General features: G+C 44.0%; 1 protein-coding gene across 2 annotated transcripts in view; it reads left to right on the forward strand.

Annotated features, from left to right (window-relative positions):
• Positions 1-17,612, forward strand: part of LOC126251590 (15-hydroxyprostaglandin dehydrogenase [NAD(+)]-like) — a 153,491-nt gene that overhangs the window by 54,635 nt on the left and 81,244 nt on the right. For both annotated transcript variants that reach the window (XM_049952122.1, XM_049952123.1), the window contains exon 2: positions 5,710-5,843. In XM_049952122.1, the coding sequence (XP_049808079.1) occupies positions 5,749-5,843 (95 nt within the window). In that variant the 5' untranslated portion in view covers positions 5,710-5,748. The remainder of the gene's footprint in view (positions 1-5,709; positions 5,844-17,612) is intronic.

A 17,612-nucleotide genomic window follows, 5' to 3' on the forward strand; every position in this document is an offset into this window, starting at 1 on the left:
TAGCAGCCCATTCTTCACGGAGTACTGCACTGGGGAGAGGAATCCAAGTCGGTCGGTGAGGCCTAGCATGAAGTCGGCATTCCGAAACATCCCAAAGGTGTTCTATAGGATTCAGGTCAGGACTCTGTGCAGGCCAGTCCATTTCAGGGATGTTATGGTCGCGTAACCACTCCGCCACAGGCCGTGCATTATGAACAGGTGTTCGATCGTGTTGAAAGATGCAATCGCCATCCCAGAATCCTCTTCAACAGTGGGAAGCAAGAAGGTGCTTAAAACATCAATGTAGGCCTGTGCTGTGACAGTGCTACGCAAAACAACAAGGTGTGCAAGCCCCCTTCATGAAAAACACGACCACACCATAACACCAGTGCCGCCTCCGAATTTTACTGGCACTACTCACGCTGGCAGATGTTGTTCACCGGGCATTCGCCATACCCACACCCTGCCATCGGACCGCCACATTGCGTGCCGTGATTCGTCACGGCACACAACGTTTTTCTACTGTTCACTCGTCTAATGTTTACGCTCCTTACACCAAGAGAGCCGTCGTTTGGCATTTACTGGCGTAATGTGTGGCTTATGAGCAGCCGCTCGACCATGAAATCCAAGTTTTCTCACCTCCGGCCTAACTACCATAGTATTTGCAGTGGATATTGATGCAGTTTGGAATTCTTCTGTGATGGTCCGGATAGCTGTCTGCCTATTTCACATTACGAACCTCTTCAATAGTCCGCGGTCTCTGTCAGTCGACAGACGAGGTCGGCCTGTACACTTTTGTGCTGTACGTATCCCTTCACGTTTCCACTTCACTATCGGAAACAGTGGGCCTAGGGATGTTTAGGAGTGTGGAAATATCGCGTACAGACGTATGACACAAGTGACACCCAATCACCTGACAACGTTCGAAGGCCGCGAGTTGCGCGGAGCGCCCCATTCTACTCTCTCACGATGTCTAATGACTACTGAGGTTGCTGATATGGAGTACCTGGCAGTAGGTGGCAGCACAATGCACCTAATACGAAAAACGTATGGTTTTGGGGGTGTCCGGATACTTTTGATCACATAGTGAGTCGGAAATGCATATAGGTATTGTATGTTTAAAAAATGTCCTTATTGCTAAGAAATATGTGAAATTGTACAAGAGCATTGCATGAAAATGTCAGATGAAGCTTATGTACGAAACATGAGTATTTGTACAGTACAGTAATCAGTGTGAATAAAAATCATATACATACAAAGTGAATTATGCAATATTCTCTGCCAAACACAAAGTTGATAAGAGGAGTAGCTGACAAAACATCAACATCCTCTAATGTTCACAGATGGCCGTAAAATGTACAAGAAAATCGAATGTGCACACAATAATAGATCTTACTTTACAGAAAGTGCTTAGTTACCCAGCTCTAAGATGACAAAAGTAGAAACACAGGTAACAAAAATACATACATGAAAAACATACACAATGTAAGAACAAGGATGTATATAAACCAGAAATAAAGGACAAACAAACATGTATCATTGTTCATTTAAGAGAAAACGAAAAGGAACTGATTGTATTTCAAAATCAAAATCTCAATCAGTCTGTATAATATTTTACCCTGGTGTCATGTATCGCTCAGCTTTCCAGCTTCTGTGCTGTATGTCCATTATACCTTCACTGAAACGTCGTACTTGTCTCATATGTTTTGCCTTAATTTACCTGTCAAAAAATCATTTTCACATAATAATACCTTTCATGTCAATTTAGCTGCCAAAAACATCATGTCAGTTTGTCTGCATTTCATTACCATATAATCATAATCACATAATAATCATTCAACCTGCCTACTCATTGATATTTCCAGACTGCAGTCAACATTTTTCATCAACCATAACATACATGCAATTTGATTTGACTTGCCCACTCACACATTTCACTACTCCCATTTTTTAGTTCTCATTTGTGTCTCATTTCTAGGTACATCTGTTACATTTTCAACTTACTCTCTTCCTATGCCCGTTTTTCATTATTCTGTTATTTCATGACATTTACCTCATTTGCAGCCTCAAAATTATAGGTATCATGATATACATATAATCGTAAAGATAGTCCATCTGAAAAGAAATGCAGTGAAAGCCATTATCATGAATATGACAAGTTTTTCGTCAGAAAGCCAATGCAGGGAAATATTTTATCTTACACATACCCAACAAAAATCATTATAGAAATTCAGTAAACAAAAGTGAAGAACATATTCTTAGTCTAAGACGAATCACACACAAAAGTTTCATCATAAAAGCAATACAGTAACTGAAGTCAAGTATGTCATCACAAAAATACAAGGTATGCTGGTGCATCAGTAATTGTGTAACGGATGAGTCTAAGAGAGAGGAACGCTATGTTAAGCAAGTCATATCATGCAACAATATTACAAACATTTCACAATACTAACCCTAGCCATGGCAAGAAAATTAACAAGTGCTAAAATGCAAAAAGGAAGAAAGCATTATTGATTAGTCATTAATTATTCATAAAAATACTCATTTTACCACAAAATTTATCTATATTTTGATTAATAGTCTTCTTATTCATGTTTTCCTTCTCTGCCTAGTGTCATCAAAACACTTGTCATTCAACAATGCATCTTACGTGCAACTATGTCTTGTAAATCTGGAATATACACTGAAGCGCGAAAGGAACTGGTATAGGTATGGGTATTCGAATACAGAGATATGTAAACAGGCAGGATACGGCAATATGGTCGGCAACACCTTTACAAGATAACAAGTATCTAGCGCAGTTGTTAGATCGGTTACTGCTGCTAAACCGGCAGTTTATCAATATTTAAGTGTTATAGTCGGCGCACGAGCGATGGAACACAGCACTCCGAGGTAGCAATGAAGTGTGGATTTTCCCCCACGACTATTTCACGAACGTAGCGTGAATATCAGGAATCCGGTTAAACATCAAATCTCCGACATCGCTGCGGCCTGAAAAATATCCTACAAGAACGGGACCAACGACGACTGAAGAGAATCGTTCAAGACGACAGAAGTGCACCCCTTCTGCAAAGTGCTGCAGATTACAATGCTGGGCCATCTAAAAGTCTCAGCGTGCGAACCGTTCAACGAGACATAATCGATATGGGCTTTTGGAACTTTCAAGCTGGTGGATGCTCTGTATGTGTGGGGCGTGTGCAGGTGGAGTGAGGTGCGACCCCTGATACGTCTAGATAGGACTCTGACAGGTGACACTCTGACAGATCACCTCCATCTGTTCATGTCCATTGTGTATTCCGACAGGCTTGGCCAATTCCAGCAGGACAGTGCGTCACCCCAAAGCCCAGAATTGCTATAGAGTGGCTCGAGGAACATTGTTCTGAGTGTAAACACTTCCGGTGGCCACCAAGCTCCACAGACACGAACTTTATTGAGCACATATGGGATGCCTTGCAACGTGCTGTTCAGATTTGCACCCCCTCGTACTCTTGCGGATTTACGGACAGCCGTGAAACTAGCGCTTACAACTGGGTTCAAATTGCTCCCATGACCCACCTTATCTCGTGGAACGTTGTGGAATATGGTGCATGCATAATGGGTCACAGGCACATTTTACTGCTGGTGTAAGACGACAGGTAAGGCAGCAGTGCAGTCCGAGACAGGTAGGTCGCGTTTCGCCTGAACGTGAGCCTCTAACGTCATCTGACCTCTGGATTTTACACTCTGTGTTCATCTCAAAACAGTACAATATTGGCGCTGATGCAGTTGAAGAACTGGAGCAGCGAATTTTACAGTCTTGACAGGGTTTGCGAGAGGGTTAGGGAGACGGATGGAGGGGAGAAGTGAAATGATTCCTCACTACTTCAGAGGCGTGGGCAGCACTGCATCCAAATATGAGGACGATACATGGAACACCTGCTTTAAGAGGTAGATTGTAACATCTAGCGTGCCGAGGCAATATTGTACACTACTGGCCATTAAAATTGCTACACAACGAAGATGACGTGCTACAGAAGCGAAATTTAACCGACAGGAAGAAGATGCTGTCATATGCAAATGATTAGCTTTTCAGAGCATTCACACAAGGCTGGCCCTGGTGGCGACACCTAAAACGTACTGACATGAGGAAAGTTTCCAACCGATTTCTCATACACAAACAGCAGTTGACCGGCGTTGCCAGGTGAAACGTTGTTGTTATGCCTCGTGTAAGGAGGAGAAATGCGTACCATCACGTTACCGACTTTGATAAAGGTCGGATTGTAGCCTATCGCGACTCCGATTTATCGAATCGCGACATTGCTGCTCGCGTTGGTCGACATCCAATGACTGTATGGAATCGTTGGGCTCAGGAGGGTAATACAGAACGCCGTGCTGGATCCCAACGGCCTCGTATCACTAGCAGTCGAGATGACAGACATCTTATCCGCATGGCTGTAACGGATCGTGCAGCCACGTCTCGATGCCTGAGTCAACAGATGGGGACATTTGCAAGACGACAACCGTCTGCACGAACAGTTCGACGACGTTTGCAGCAGCATGGACTATCAGCTCGGAGACCATGGCTATTGTTACCCTTGACGCTGCATCACAGACAGGAGCGCCTGCGATGGTGTACTCAACGACGAACCTGGGTGCACGAATGGCAAAACGTCATTTTTTTGGATGAATCCAGGTTCTGTTTACAGCATCATGATGGTCGCATCCGTGTTTGGCGACATCGCGGTGAACGCACATTGGCAGCGTGTATTCGTCATCGCCATACTGGCGTATCACCCGGCGTGATGGTATGGGGTGCCATTTGTTACACGTCTCGGTCACCTCTTGTTCGCATTGACGGCACTTTGAACAGTGGACGTTACATTTCAGATGTGTTACGACCCGTGGCTCTACCCTTCATTCGATCCCTGCGAAACCCAACATTTCAGCAGGATAATGCACGACCGCATGTTGCAGGTCCTGTACGGGCCTTTCTAGATACATAAAATGTTCAACTGCTGCCCTGGCCAGCACATTCTCCAGATCTCTCACCAATTGAAAACGTCTGGTCAATGGTGGCCGAGAAACAGGGTTGTCACAATACGCCAGTGACTACTCTTGATGTACTGTGGTATCGTGTTGAAGCTGCATGGGCAGCTGTACCTGTACACGCCATCCGAGCTCTGTTTGACTCAGTGCCCAGGCGTATCAAGACCGTTATTACGGCCAGATGTGGTTGTTCTGGGTACTGATTTCTCAGGATCTATGCACCCAAATTGCGTGAAAATGTAATCACATGTCAGTTCTAGTATAATATATTTGTCCAATGAATACCCGTTTATCATCTGCATTTCTTCTTGGTGTAGCATTTTGAATGGCCAGTAGGGTATCTCTTGTTGAGGTACGCCTTGGGTGAAATTTCAGCAGAATTATATGGGGACTTCGAAGAGTTTACGTTTCAGATGCAGTTTTACTCAGTAGGGCACTTGATACTAAAGTCAGTGGGAGATCTGAACAAGATATTCACAAATAGATCCGAAACGTCTTGTTTGCGGCCCTATGTTTGTTAGAAGCTTTTTGCTTCGACAGGGTTGTCGTATACTCTCACCCACGTTAGGTTTCACTACTAATATTGATACAGCCTGTACACAAATTTTCACTTGGAGCTCCTCTCAGCCTGGCAGTTCTTATGACCGCATGTATCGCTTGAGTCTTTAAGTCGGCTTTCCTGCAGACGGCTGCCCCTTGTTACAGATTTGAGGAGGAGCCTGACTGAGGAGACACGAGCCGGCCATGCTGTTCAGAGCGGCGACCACGCTGCGGCTGCTAGTGAGGGCAGCTCGCCACGCCCACCACAGCTCCACACCAGCACCAGCGACCACGCCCCCGTGAGTCCCGTCAGCTTTGTTGTTAATTTCTCCGTAGTACATGATCGACTGTTTCAGAGTCGGATCCGTTCCTCTCTCCATGTACACGTTCATAATGCCATAAAACACTGATGGAAACGTAAATCATTTCATCATGAACACCATGACTGAATGTCATCTCGGCGGATACTCTTGAAACGCCAGCTAAATCACGCACGGCTCACAGGTAATTAGGATTGTGGAAAGGGCCAAGGGAGTTCCGGTCGGATTCATTTCACAATTGTAATTTATTATCATTTGGTTCACAAATACGCTTTTGAAAGAATTAAATTTGCTTCGCGGCTGAAGGCCTTCAAACAGATGCTTCAGAATAAGTTCAGTTTTGAAAAGACATGGCACACAACAGGTGAGGAAAAGACACTGTCTAAAATCTACGTTAGCGGCCAGGGCAGGTAACCAGAACACTACCGGCCACAAGACAGAAAATTCCACTGGTTCACTTAACTGCGAAACAAGATAATACGGTTACATTCACCCAAAATGAACACTGCCTGAATTTACGTTAGTGGCCAGGGCAGGTAACCAGAACACTAACGGCCACAAGGCAGAAAATTCCGCTGGTGCACTTGACTATGGATGAATTAATTTGATCAATTCCACCTGACGGCGGCAATCTCGAACACTTCACTCGTTGTTGCTCACAGGAAACCCTCCACAACAGCAACGCCGGAACCAACAACGTTATGCTCAAAACCACTCAACCTTCACGTCCTGGGTCGGCGAGCGACGATTCTCGTACCGGTCGGACAGCTCGAGACAGACTCTGACACTACAGAGACACCGCCAGCGGGCCCAGTCGACCACGCTGCACAGAGATGTCCTCAGACCAACCGACCGACCAACAATCCACCAAAAGTCAGGCCCCGCTTAAGTGATGCGTGGCAGCAACGGTCTGGCGGGCGATGTCCACACATGGTTCAGTGCTGCTGCAAGCCGGTGACTGGCTGGCCCGGGCTGCGCTCCAGACGCATTGCAACTCCCTGCCAGGGCCCAACTCACGACCCAAACTGCCGCCGCGAACTCTCCTCCTCGCACTTTCCGACTGACTCCACGACAGATGACAACCGGGAAGTAATAGCAGTGGATCAAAGATCCTGTCACGGATACATCGATACGCGCTACTAGCGCCGATGACGGTCAGGCAAAACAGCAACTCGGTAACGCCAGTAGTTTAAATCAACGTGGTGAGATGGAGAAATGTTAAAACAGGGTATAAAATACCAAATGGTGGGACGGCGAGCCATGCACGGCTCAACTCTGGTATTTCCATGCCTGTAGAATATGTCAATTAAAAGGTGAAATTCCGGTAGTCTATCACCACGAACCACTTGGTACACATTCCTGGAAGCTAGGTTGGCATCTCCAATTGCCATGCATAATTTTCTGTTGACGCCATACTACAGAGGACAGAAATCTGCAAGGTCTCATAGTTAGCTACATTATCACACCAGTAGTATCTGGACTCCTATTAGTAGCCATTGGTATGGTGTGTGTCCACCCTTGTGTCCACTCTTGGCTACACTCCCTGTGAGGTGTCTGAATGTCTGGAGGAATGGCAGCCCATTATTCCACAAGAGCCGTAACCAGAGAAGCTAGTGATGATAAACTTTGAGTTGTGCAGCAAAGTCGACGTCCGAATTCATCCCAAAGGCGTCTCAATGGTTTCACGTCAGCCTCAAGGCAGGCCAATCCATTTCAGGAAAGCTATTGTCCACAAACCATTGCCTCACAGACACTTCATTATGACAGGATGCGTCGTCATGCTGATATAATCGTCGGATCCCAACAGTCCCTCTACTGCACGCTGTACACGATCCTGTAAAATGTGTTCCTATACTTCCGCATTTAGCCTTTTCTTAAGCACAATAACGGGACGACACGCTAAACAAGAAAAAACACTCCAATACGGTAACATTACCCGAAGAGATTGATTAAATGTATGATGAGATAAAAGAAATTATTCAAATAGTGAAGGGAGACGAAAATTTAATAGTCATGGGTGACTGGAATTCGATAGTCGGAAAAGGAAGAGAAGGAAACGTAGTAGGTGAATATGGAATGGGAGTAATGAATGAAAGAGGAAGCCGCCTGGTAGAATTTTGCACAGAGCATAACTTAATCACAGCTAACACTTGGTTCAACAATCATAAAAGAAGGTTGTATACATGGAAGAGGCCTGGAGATACTGGAAGGTATCAGATAGATTATTTAATGGTAAGACAGAGATTCAGGAACCAGGTTTTAAATTGTAAGACATTTCCAGGGGCAGATGTGGGCTCTGACCACAATCTATTGGTTATGAATTGTAGATTAAAACTAAAGAAACTGCAAAACGGTGGGAATTTAAGGAGATGGGACCTGGATAAACTGAAAGAACCAGAGGTTGTAGAAAGTTTCAAGGAGAGCATTACGGAACGATTGACAAGAATGGGGAAAAGAACAGTAGAACAGTAGAACAGAGATGAAATAGTGAAGGTAGCAGAGGATCAAGTAGGTAAAAAGACGACGACTAATAGAAACCCTTGGGTAACAGAAGAGATGGTTGGTTGGTTGGTTGGTTGGTTTGGGGAAGGAGACCAGACAGCGAGGTCATCGGTCTCATCGGATTAGGGAAGGACGGGAAAGAAAGTCGGCCGTGCCCTTTGAAAGGAACCATCCCGGCATTTGCCTGGAGCGATTTAGGGAAATCACGGAAAACCTAAATCAGGATGGCCGGACGCGGGACTGAACCGTCGTCCTCCCGAATGCGAGTCCAGTGTCTAACCACTGCGCCACCTCGCTCGGTAACAGAAGAGATATTGAACTTAATTGATGAAAGGAGAAAATATAAACATGCAGTAAATGAAGCAGGAAAAAAAAGGAATACAAACGTCTCAAAAATGAGATTGACAGCAAGTGCTAAATGGCTTAACAGGGATGGCTAGAATGGCTAGAGGACAAATGTAAGGATGTGGAGGCGCATATCACGGGGGGTAAGATGGATGCTGCCTACAGGAAAATTAAAGAGCCCTTTGGAGAAAAGAGAACCACTTGCATGAATATCAAGAGCTCAGATGGAAACCCAGTTCTAAGCAAAGAAGGGAAAGCAGAAAGGTGGAAGGAGTATAAGAGGGTCTATACAAGGGCTATGTTCTTGAGGACAATATTATAGAAATGGAAGAGAATGTAGATGAAGATGAAATAGGAGATATTTTACTGCGTGAAGAGTTTGACAGAGCACTGAAGACCTAAGTCGAAACAAGGCCCCCGGAGTAAACAACATTCCATTAGAACTACTGATAGCCTTGGGAGAGCCAGTCCTGACGAAAGTCTACCATCTGGTGAGCAAGATGTATGAAACAGGCGAAATACCCTCAGACTTAAAGAAGAATATAATAATACCAATCCCAAAGAAAGCAGGTGCTGACAGATATGAAAATTACCGAACTATCAGTTCAATAAGCCACGGCTGCAAAATACTAACACGAATTCTTTACAGACGAATGGATAAACTGGTAGAAGCCGACCTCGGGTAAGATCAGTTTTGATTCCGTAGAAACGTTGGAACACGTGAGGCAATACTGACCTTACGACTTATCTTAGATAATAGATTAAGGAAAGGCAAACCTACGTTTCTAGCATTTGTAGACTTAGAGAAAGTTTTTGACAATGTTGACTGGAATACTCTCTTTCAAATTCTGAAGGTGGCAGGGGTAAAATACAGGGAGCGAAAGGCTATTTACAATTTGTACAGGAATCAGATGCCAGTAATAAGAGTCGATGGGCATGAAAGGGAAGCAATGGTTGGGAAGGGAGTGAGACAGGGTTGTAGCCTATGCCCGATGTTATTCAATCTGTATATTGAGCAAGCAGTACACGAAACAAAAGAAAAATTCGGAGTAGGAATTAAAATCGGTGGAGAAGAAATAAAAACTTTGAGGTCCGCCGATGACATTGTAATTCTGTCATAGACAGCAACGGACCTGCAAGAGCAGCTGAACGAAAAGAACATTGTCTTGAAAGGAGGATATAAGATGAACATGAACAAAAGCAAAACGAGGATAATGGAATGTAGTCGAATTAGGTCGGGTGATGCTGAGGGAATTAGATTAGGAAATGAGACGCTTAAAGTAGTAAATGGGTTATGCTATTTGGGGAGCAAAATAACAGATGATGGTCGAAGTAGAGAGGATATAAAATGTAGACGCAATGGCAAGGAAAGCGTTTCTGAAGAAGAGAAATTTGTTAACATCGAGTATAGATTTAAGTGTCAGGAAGTCTTTTCTGAAAGTATTTGTACGGAGTGTAGCCATGTATGGAAGTGAAACGTGGACGATAAATAGTTTAGACAAGAAGAGAATAGAAGCTTTCGAAATGTGGTGCTACAGAAGAATGCTGAAGATTAGATGGGTAGATCACATAACTAATGAAGAGGTATTGTACAGAATTGGAGAGAAGAGAAATTTGTGGCACAACTTGACTAGAAGGGATCGGTTGGTAGGGCATATTCTGAGGCATCAAGGGATCACTAATTTAGTACTGGAGGGCAGCGCGGAGGGTAAAAATCGTAGAGGGAGACGAAGAGATGAATACACTAAACAGATGCAGAAGGATGTAGGTTGCAGTAGGTACTGGGAGATGAAGAAGCTTGCACAGGATAGAGTAGCATGGAGAGCTGCATCAAACCAGTCTCAGGACTGAAGACCACAACAACAACAACAACCCTCTCCATATTTCACTGTTGGCACTACATACGATGGCAGGAAACGATCTCCAGACGTTCACCAAACTCAAAAGCTTCCATCGGATTGACACAGGATTTATGATGATTCGTCACTCTCAAGATACTCGTCCCCAGTCATTCGCTGTCCACGGGTGTCACTCTTAGAAATGTGTGCCTTACGAGGAGTTGCTCGGCCGTTATACCCGATGCTTTTTATCTTCCAACGCACAGTCATTGTGCTAGCAGGACTGTCGGTAGCGCTTAGGAGCTCAAGATTGAATCTTTCCACTGATTTCATGCGATTTGTTACAACCACACTCAGCAAGGCTTGAGAGGCCCTGTCCATCAGTACATGATATCTGCCTGTGGTTGTCCTTTCTTATTTCCACTTCCCAGTCATATCACCAACTGTCGTCTTGGGCAGCTTCAGGAGGGCTGGAATGTCCCTGGTGGATTTGTCTCATGCTACATCCAGTGACTGGTCTATGTTTGAAGTCACTGAGCTCTCCAGTCCGACCCATTCTCTACTCACAATAGAATACTCTCCGCTTCCTTTTACAGTGGTGGGTCCGCCTCTCATGACATCTAATGGTCAATCACGCATAATATACAGGCTCCCAGATGCTTTGATCAGGTAGTGCAGACACTGAGTAGCATTTCTTGGTATTGGGAAGTTATCTCGCTTCTGTTTTTGGCGGCCAAATCGACGCCAGCGTCTCCTTAGATGACTTGATGCAAGGTCACAGGGAGAAGTGATTCTCAGTTCTCTCCGACTCCTTGGATCACAGTGCGCGGCACTACTGAATATGACAGTAAAACTGATTTGATAACTTGGCCATGAGAGGCTGAGAGTCCGCCAGTATGTGTCAGCAATGGCAAGTCCTGTTATCATACCTTTCATGACTAGCGTACAAAATAGTATATTCCAGCAGGATACTGCAGGACCCCAAGCTGCAGTTCAGATCACAAACGCTTGTAGTATGTACCCCTCCTTGAGTGGCCTTCCTGATTCCCTGATTTGTCGTCCATTGAGCGTTTCTGGTAAGTGATGGTCAGAGACGTATACTCTGACACCAGCCTCCGCTAGCAATTCGAATGAACTGATACAGCAAATGTTTCAGGCGTGGAACGAAATTGTTCAAGATGACGTTCGGACACAATTTGCTTTATTGTCACACGAATACACAGTGATGTTGATAGGCGTCAGCTACAAATGGAATCAAACGTTAATCGTTTAATATAAGTTGCTGTAACGTTCTCTGGCAGCACACATCCAAAGTGAAAGTAAAAAGAACATTTCGATGTATAATGCTCACTGTAACAAATAATTTATATGTATTTCTGTCAATTGAATTTCAAAAGGACACTTAATTTTGTGAGGAAAAAGAGAATTATGAATTTTGCTATTATAAATGATTATTCAAAGAGTGTGAAATGCTATCTGTGGCGGAGGATGCGAAAACCGCCACAGAAGAAACGATATGTAATTAAAAATGACAAAGACTGTACAACAATTAGTTAAGATATAAATAGGCAATATAGTGTAATAGAATTGCTTGTCTTCTGCACGGACTGAATGTGAGAGGAACTAGTGACGTTGCATTAGGCTCTTAGGTAGTCTTCATTTGTCATAAGTCGATGATCGACGCCAATTGTAGCTGTTAAAATATATTTATCTAGTATAATCTGTTTGTCAAAATTACCGCAAAGTTCGCACTGGACATTACCCATTTTATTTAAGAAATTTCAGCATTTTATTGGATATCGCTGGCGGTGCGGAGCTGCGCCGCGAGCGAGTGGTCTGCAGCAGCGGCAGATTTAAATATACGATCGCAATAACGACCACATACTAAAAAGGGTACAGGTAGAGGTGAAGGAAAATAACAAAGTGTTTCTTTTCACAGCATTCCAGGCGCAGAATAAAAAGAGATAGTAGATTTTGTCTTGTGCATTCACAGGTGGATACAAGCTGCAGCTTTTGTAAATTTTCATTCAAAAAAGTGATAAATTCTGACCATATCGTGAAGTGTATTTAAAAGTGGATAATTTTCATGAGAGCTTAGCAATATAAAAAAAGTAAACATTTTCATATGGTAAAGATAGTCTTATGCTTCAAAGTTAGTCGGGGTATATCCAGTTAAACAAAAATCCACTGCAACGTGAAAATGTTTGCTAAGTTCGATGGACAATAATATTTTCATTCTTGCACTAACAGCTTTAGAACTTGAATAAAAGTAAAACTTGAATCATTACTTTGGAATATTCAAAGAAATTCATTTTTATTAATCTGCAACAGAATGTTTCATACGTAAAGTAATAATCACAGACGATTTATTGCAACCCTTCCTTTCTCATGTCCATCCATGTATATGTTAAGTTCAATATTAACGGTTTCCCAATCAAATTAAACGCAAAAAGCAAAGAAACTTTAAAACCAGACGGTCAACTCCCGAATAATTAAAACAGACAGAATCGCATTAAATTGCGTTATTGACAACTCCACAAAGTTTGATATATATGGGGCTGTTGCTTCATGGTTTTACACGTCCCACTTCCATCAGTGTAATAATGATGCCATGTCGTCATATGATCATTTTCCTGTTGCATGTTACATAAGGTTTTTATATAATACATTTAAGATCCAAATCTACCGGGTGTTAGAAAAAGGTACGGTCAAACTTTCAGGAAACATTCCTCACACACAAAGAAAGAAAATATGGCATGTGGACATGTGTCCGGAAACGCTTAATTTCCATGTTAGAGCTCATTTTATTACTTCTCTTCAAATCACATTAATCATGGAATGGAAACACACAGCAACAGAACGCAGCAGCGTGACTTCAAACAATTTCTTACAGGAAATGTTCAAAATGTCCTCCGTTAGCGAGGATACATGCATCCACCCTCCGTCGCATGGAATCCCTGATGCGCTATGCAGCCCTGGAGAATGGCGTATTGTATCACAGCCGTCCACAATACGAGCACGAAGAGTCTCTACATTTGGTACCGGGGTTGCGTAGACAAGAGCTTTCAAATGCCCCCATAAATGAAAGTCAAGAGGGTTGAGGTCAGGAGAGCGTGGAGGCCATGGAATTGGTCCACCTCTACCAATCCATCGGTCACCGAATCTGTTGTTGAGAAGCGTACGAACACTTCGACTGAAATGTGCAGGAGCTCCATCGTGCATGAACCACATGTTGTGTCGTACTTGTAAAGGCACATGTTCTAGCAGCACAGGTAGAGTATCCCGTATGAAATCATGATAACGTGCTCCATTGAGCCTAGGTGGTCGGAACTAAAATGAGCTCTAACATGGAAATTAAGATTTTCCGGACACATGTCCACATAACATCTTTTCTTTATTTGCGTGTGAGGAATGTTTCCTGAAAGTTTGGCCGTACCTTTTTGTAACACCCTGTATAAATACTGCCTTAAGGTCATTCCAAATTGTTTTTGTACTTTTAACTTGCATTATACATTACATTCTCGGATTATATTTGAAAAGAGTCGATACACGGCTTTTAGCATGTGAGAGTGACTTGGATTCTCCGCCCAGCCCTAGTATCGACAGGGAGATAATGTCAAAGATACTGAGATTCTCTGCTTCAGACTACAGACGCTGCGGCGAGCACGACAGGTGGCGCCTCCATCTGACGACTGTTCGCCATTACACTGCAGCCCAGCGATTGCACAGCTTCTCGATATACATGAAATATGCTGGCAGATGCGAATACGAATGACCATCACCTGTAGAAGGGAATGACGAAAATGAAAATTTGTGCCGACCGGAGCTCGAGACGGGCTTTCCCACTTTACGCTATCGGTCGCGTTAACCACTTTGGCTATCCGTGCACGACTCACGGCCAGGCCCAAACTCCCACATGTCTTCGTTCCTGCATCACAACCTGTTCTCGTACACACATTATGTAATTCCCGTACAGGGGAACACATTTTTATTGGATGTCGTTGCATGGTATCGGCGGATACTGCAGTGCCTGCGTTGTTAAGAAGAACGATGCAGTGTTTCTTCGGACACGCATCCTTCTTCTTAACAACGCAGGCACTGCAGTATAGGGACTGATGACCTTAGCAGTCTGGTCCCTTCAATCCCACAAACCACCAACACTGCAGTATAGTAGTTTCTCGCTAGCTTCTGAAGCTTGAGTATCGTTCCACTGAATATCAGAGTATTTTGCCTGGTTATGTTCTGAGATCTGGATTATAGCTTGGCCTGTGATATATGTTTAGAAGAGTTGGCTACGCCTTGGACTTCTGTTGGTTATTCATTGTCCTCGTGGTCTTAACCGTCATTCACGTACGGATCCTTCTGTCTTCCTTCCGCCGGTCTCCACGTTGCCACCAGTGCGACTGTGTTTCTACCTAAGCAGAGTAGAAACTGGCCTTTTCACACATTCGTTTTACACACATCAAAAAAAGTTTTGCATCACCCCGGTTCCCAGAACTCGTAAAGCTAGACGTTGACTGTGGATATTGTATCACAAACACAGTCCCTTTGACTGTTCAGAGACGTTACTAAACCCGTCCAAAGATGTAAACAACCATGCATGAGCAGCGGAGGGGGTCCGACAGCCGATCAGTTCCAGTCATTTCATCAGGACGGAGTTACACGGCTCGTATTGTCTGTAGTTCAACCACGCCTAGACGGTCAATACTGCTGTTCGGTCGCGTCCGCATTGTTACTTTGTGTCAACTCAACAGGTGCAGTGTCCAGGCGTCTCTGAATGAGCCAAAGCGATGTCGTTCGGTCACGGAGGAGATACAGAGAGAAAAGGAACTGTCGATGACATGCCTCGCTCAGGCCGCCCAAGGCCTACTACTGCAGTCGATGACCGCTACCTACGGATTATGGCTCGGAGGAACACTGACCGCAACGCCACCATGTTGAATAATGCTTTTCGTACAGCCACAGTACGTCGTGTTACGACTCAAACTGTGCGCAATAGGCTGCATGATTCGCAACTTCACTCCCAGCGTCCATGGGGAGGTCCATCTTTGCAACCACGACACCATGCAGCACGGTACAGATGGGCCCAACAACATGCCGAATGGACCGCTCAAAATTGGCATCACATTCTCTTCACCGATGAGTGTCGCATATGCCTTCAACCAGACAATCGCCGGAGACGTGTTTGGAGGCAACCCGGTCAGGCTGAACGCTTTAGACACACTGTCCAGCGAGTGCAGCAAGGTGGAGGTTGCCTGCTGTTTTGGGGCCGTCGTACGCCGCAGGTGGTCATGGAAGGCGCTGTAACGGCTGTACGATACGTGACTGCCATCCTCCGACCGATAGTGCAACGATATCGGCAGCATATTGGCGAGTCATTTGTCTTCATGGACGACAATTAGTGCCCCCTCGTGCACATGTTGTGAATGGCTTCCTTCAGGATAACGACATCGCTCGACTAGAGTGGCCAGCATGTTCTCCAGACATGAACGCTATCGAACATGCCTGAGATAGATGGAAAAGACCTATGGACGACACCACTAAATCGCCAGTGGATAGTGGATAGTATGCCATGACGAATACAAGCATGCATCAATGCAAGAGGACGTACTAGTGGTATTAGAGGTACCGGTGTGTACAGCAATGTGGATCACTACCTCTGAAGGTCTCGCTGTATGGTGGTACAACATGCAATGTGTGGTTTTCATGAGCAATAAAAAGGCCGAAATGATGTTTATGTAGATTTCTATTCCAATTTTCTGTACAGGTTCGGGACCTCTCCGAACCGAGGTGATGCAAAACTTTATTTGATGTGTGTGTTATTCATTTTAAAAATAGAGATATGATGTATGACACGAATGTATAACGTCACTCCTCTCTCTCTCTCTCTGTTGTTGTTATTATTATCATTATTATTATTAACGTTGATTCCCCGTTAAGGAGAGCGCTAAAACACAATCAATTTTCATGACATTTTTTTTCTATCTCTTTTCTTCCCAAAAACCTCTCATATTCGCTTTGTTTCTTCTTCCACTCTTCTGTCCACTTCTTTCTTGTTTTCTTCTCTTTGGGCGATTGCTGACATTTCTGATTTCTGATTCTTTTTCCTCTGTATTTCTTCCTGTCTGTCATGTCTTCTGCGGAGATGTTCAGTTTCTTGAGGTCTTCCATGATTTCCTTCACCCAATTTTTTTTCGCTGTATTAGTTGCCACTATGTTAAAAATGTTCTTGATCAATCTATTTTCGTTCGTCTAATGTGTACGTCCGTCCTTCCTTTCCTGATGTTGTTTGTAATCGTCTATGTCTGTACAGTTCTTTTGTCGGTCTCTTTATCCAGATCCTCTCTTTCTGAACTTACCTGTAGATCTTTCAGTATTTTCTTCACTTGTTTTTCCATCTCCTTAATTTTCGTTCTTCCCTTGATTATTGTTGTTTCTGAGGCATACACGGCCTCTGGTAAGACTACTGTACTGCAGTGTCGTAATTTGGCATTGATGGAAATATTTCTTTTGTTGTAATCGTTCCATTTTTGTAATTTTGTGATCCTTCCTTCATTGGATATTGTGTTCAGTCCTCTTTTCTGTTTAATCTCTCTCCGGTATTTGAAACTATTTACTTGTGCTATCTTTCAAAATTTCGTTGCCAGTGGGTGTCTGTCTGTGGATTTTGTGTCCATGTATTGCGTTTTTTCATATGAGGTTTGTAGTCCTATTTTGACTGACATTTCGTGTACTGCCCCTAGAGCTTCCTTGGCTTCTTTCCTGTTATTTCTTATGATGGCTATATATTGGCAAAGGCCAGACATTTTATGTTGACAGTTCTATCCTTGTCTCTCCCCCATCTTTACCCCAATGACTCCTTTGTGCCATGTCCTCATTATTTTCTTTAAAACCGAATTAAATGGCCGGCCGCGGTGGCCGAGCCGTTCTAGGCGCTTCAGTCGGAACCGCGCGACTGCTACGGTCGCAGGTTCGAATCCTGCCTCGGGCATGGATGTGTGTGATGTCCTTAGGTTAGTTAGGTTTAAGTAGTTCTAAGTTCTAGGGGACTGATGACCTGAGA

This window comes from Schistocerca nitens, chromosome 4, assembly GCF_023898315.1.
Source record: "Schistocerca nitens isolate TAMUIC-IGC-003100 chromosome 4, iqSchNite1.1, whole genome shotgun sequence".
Taxonomy (NCBI): Eukaryota; Metazoa; Arthropoda; class Insecta; order Orthoptera; family Acrididae; genus Schistocerca; species Schistocerca nitens.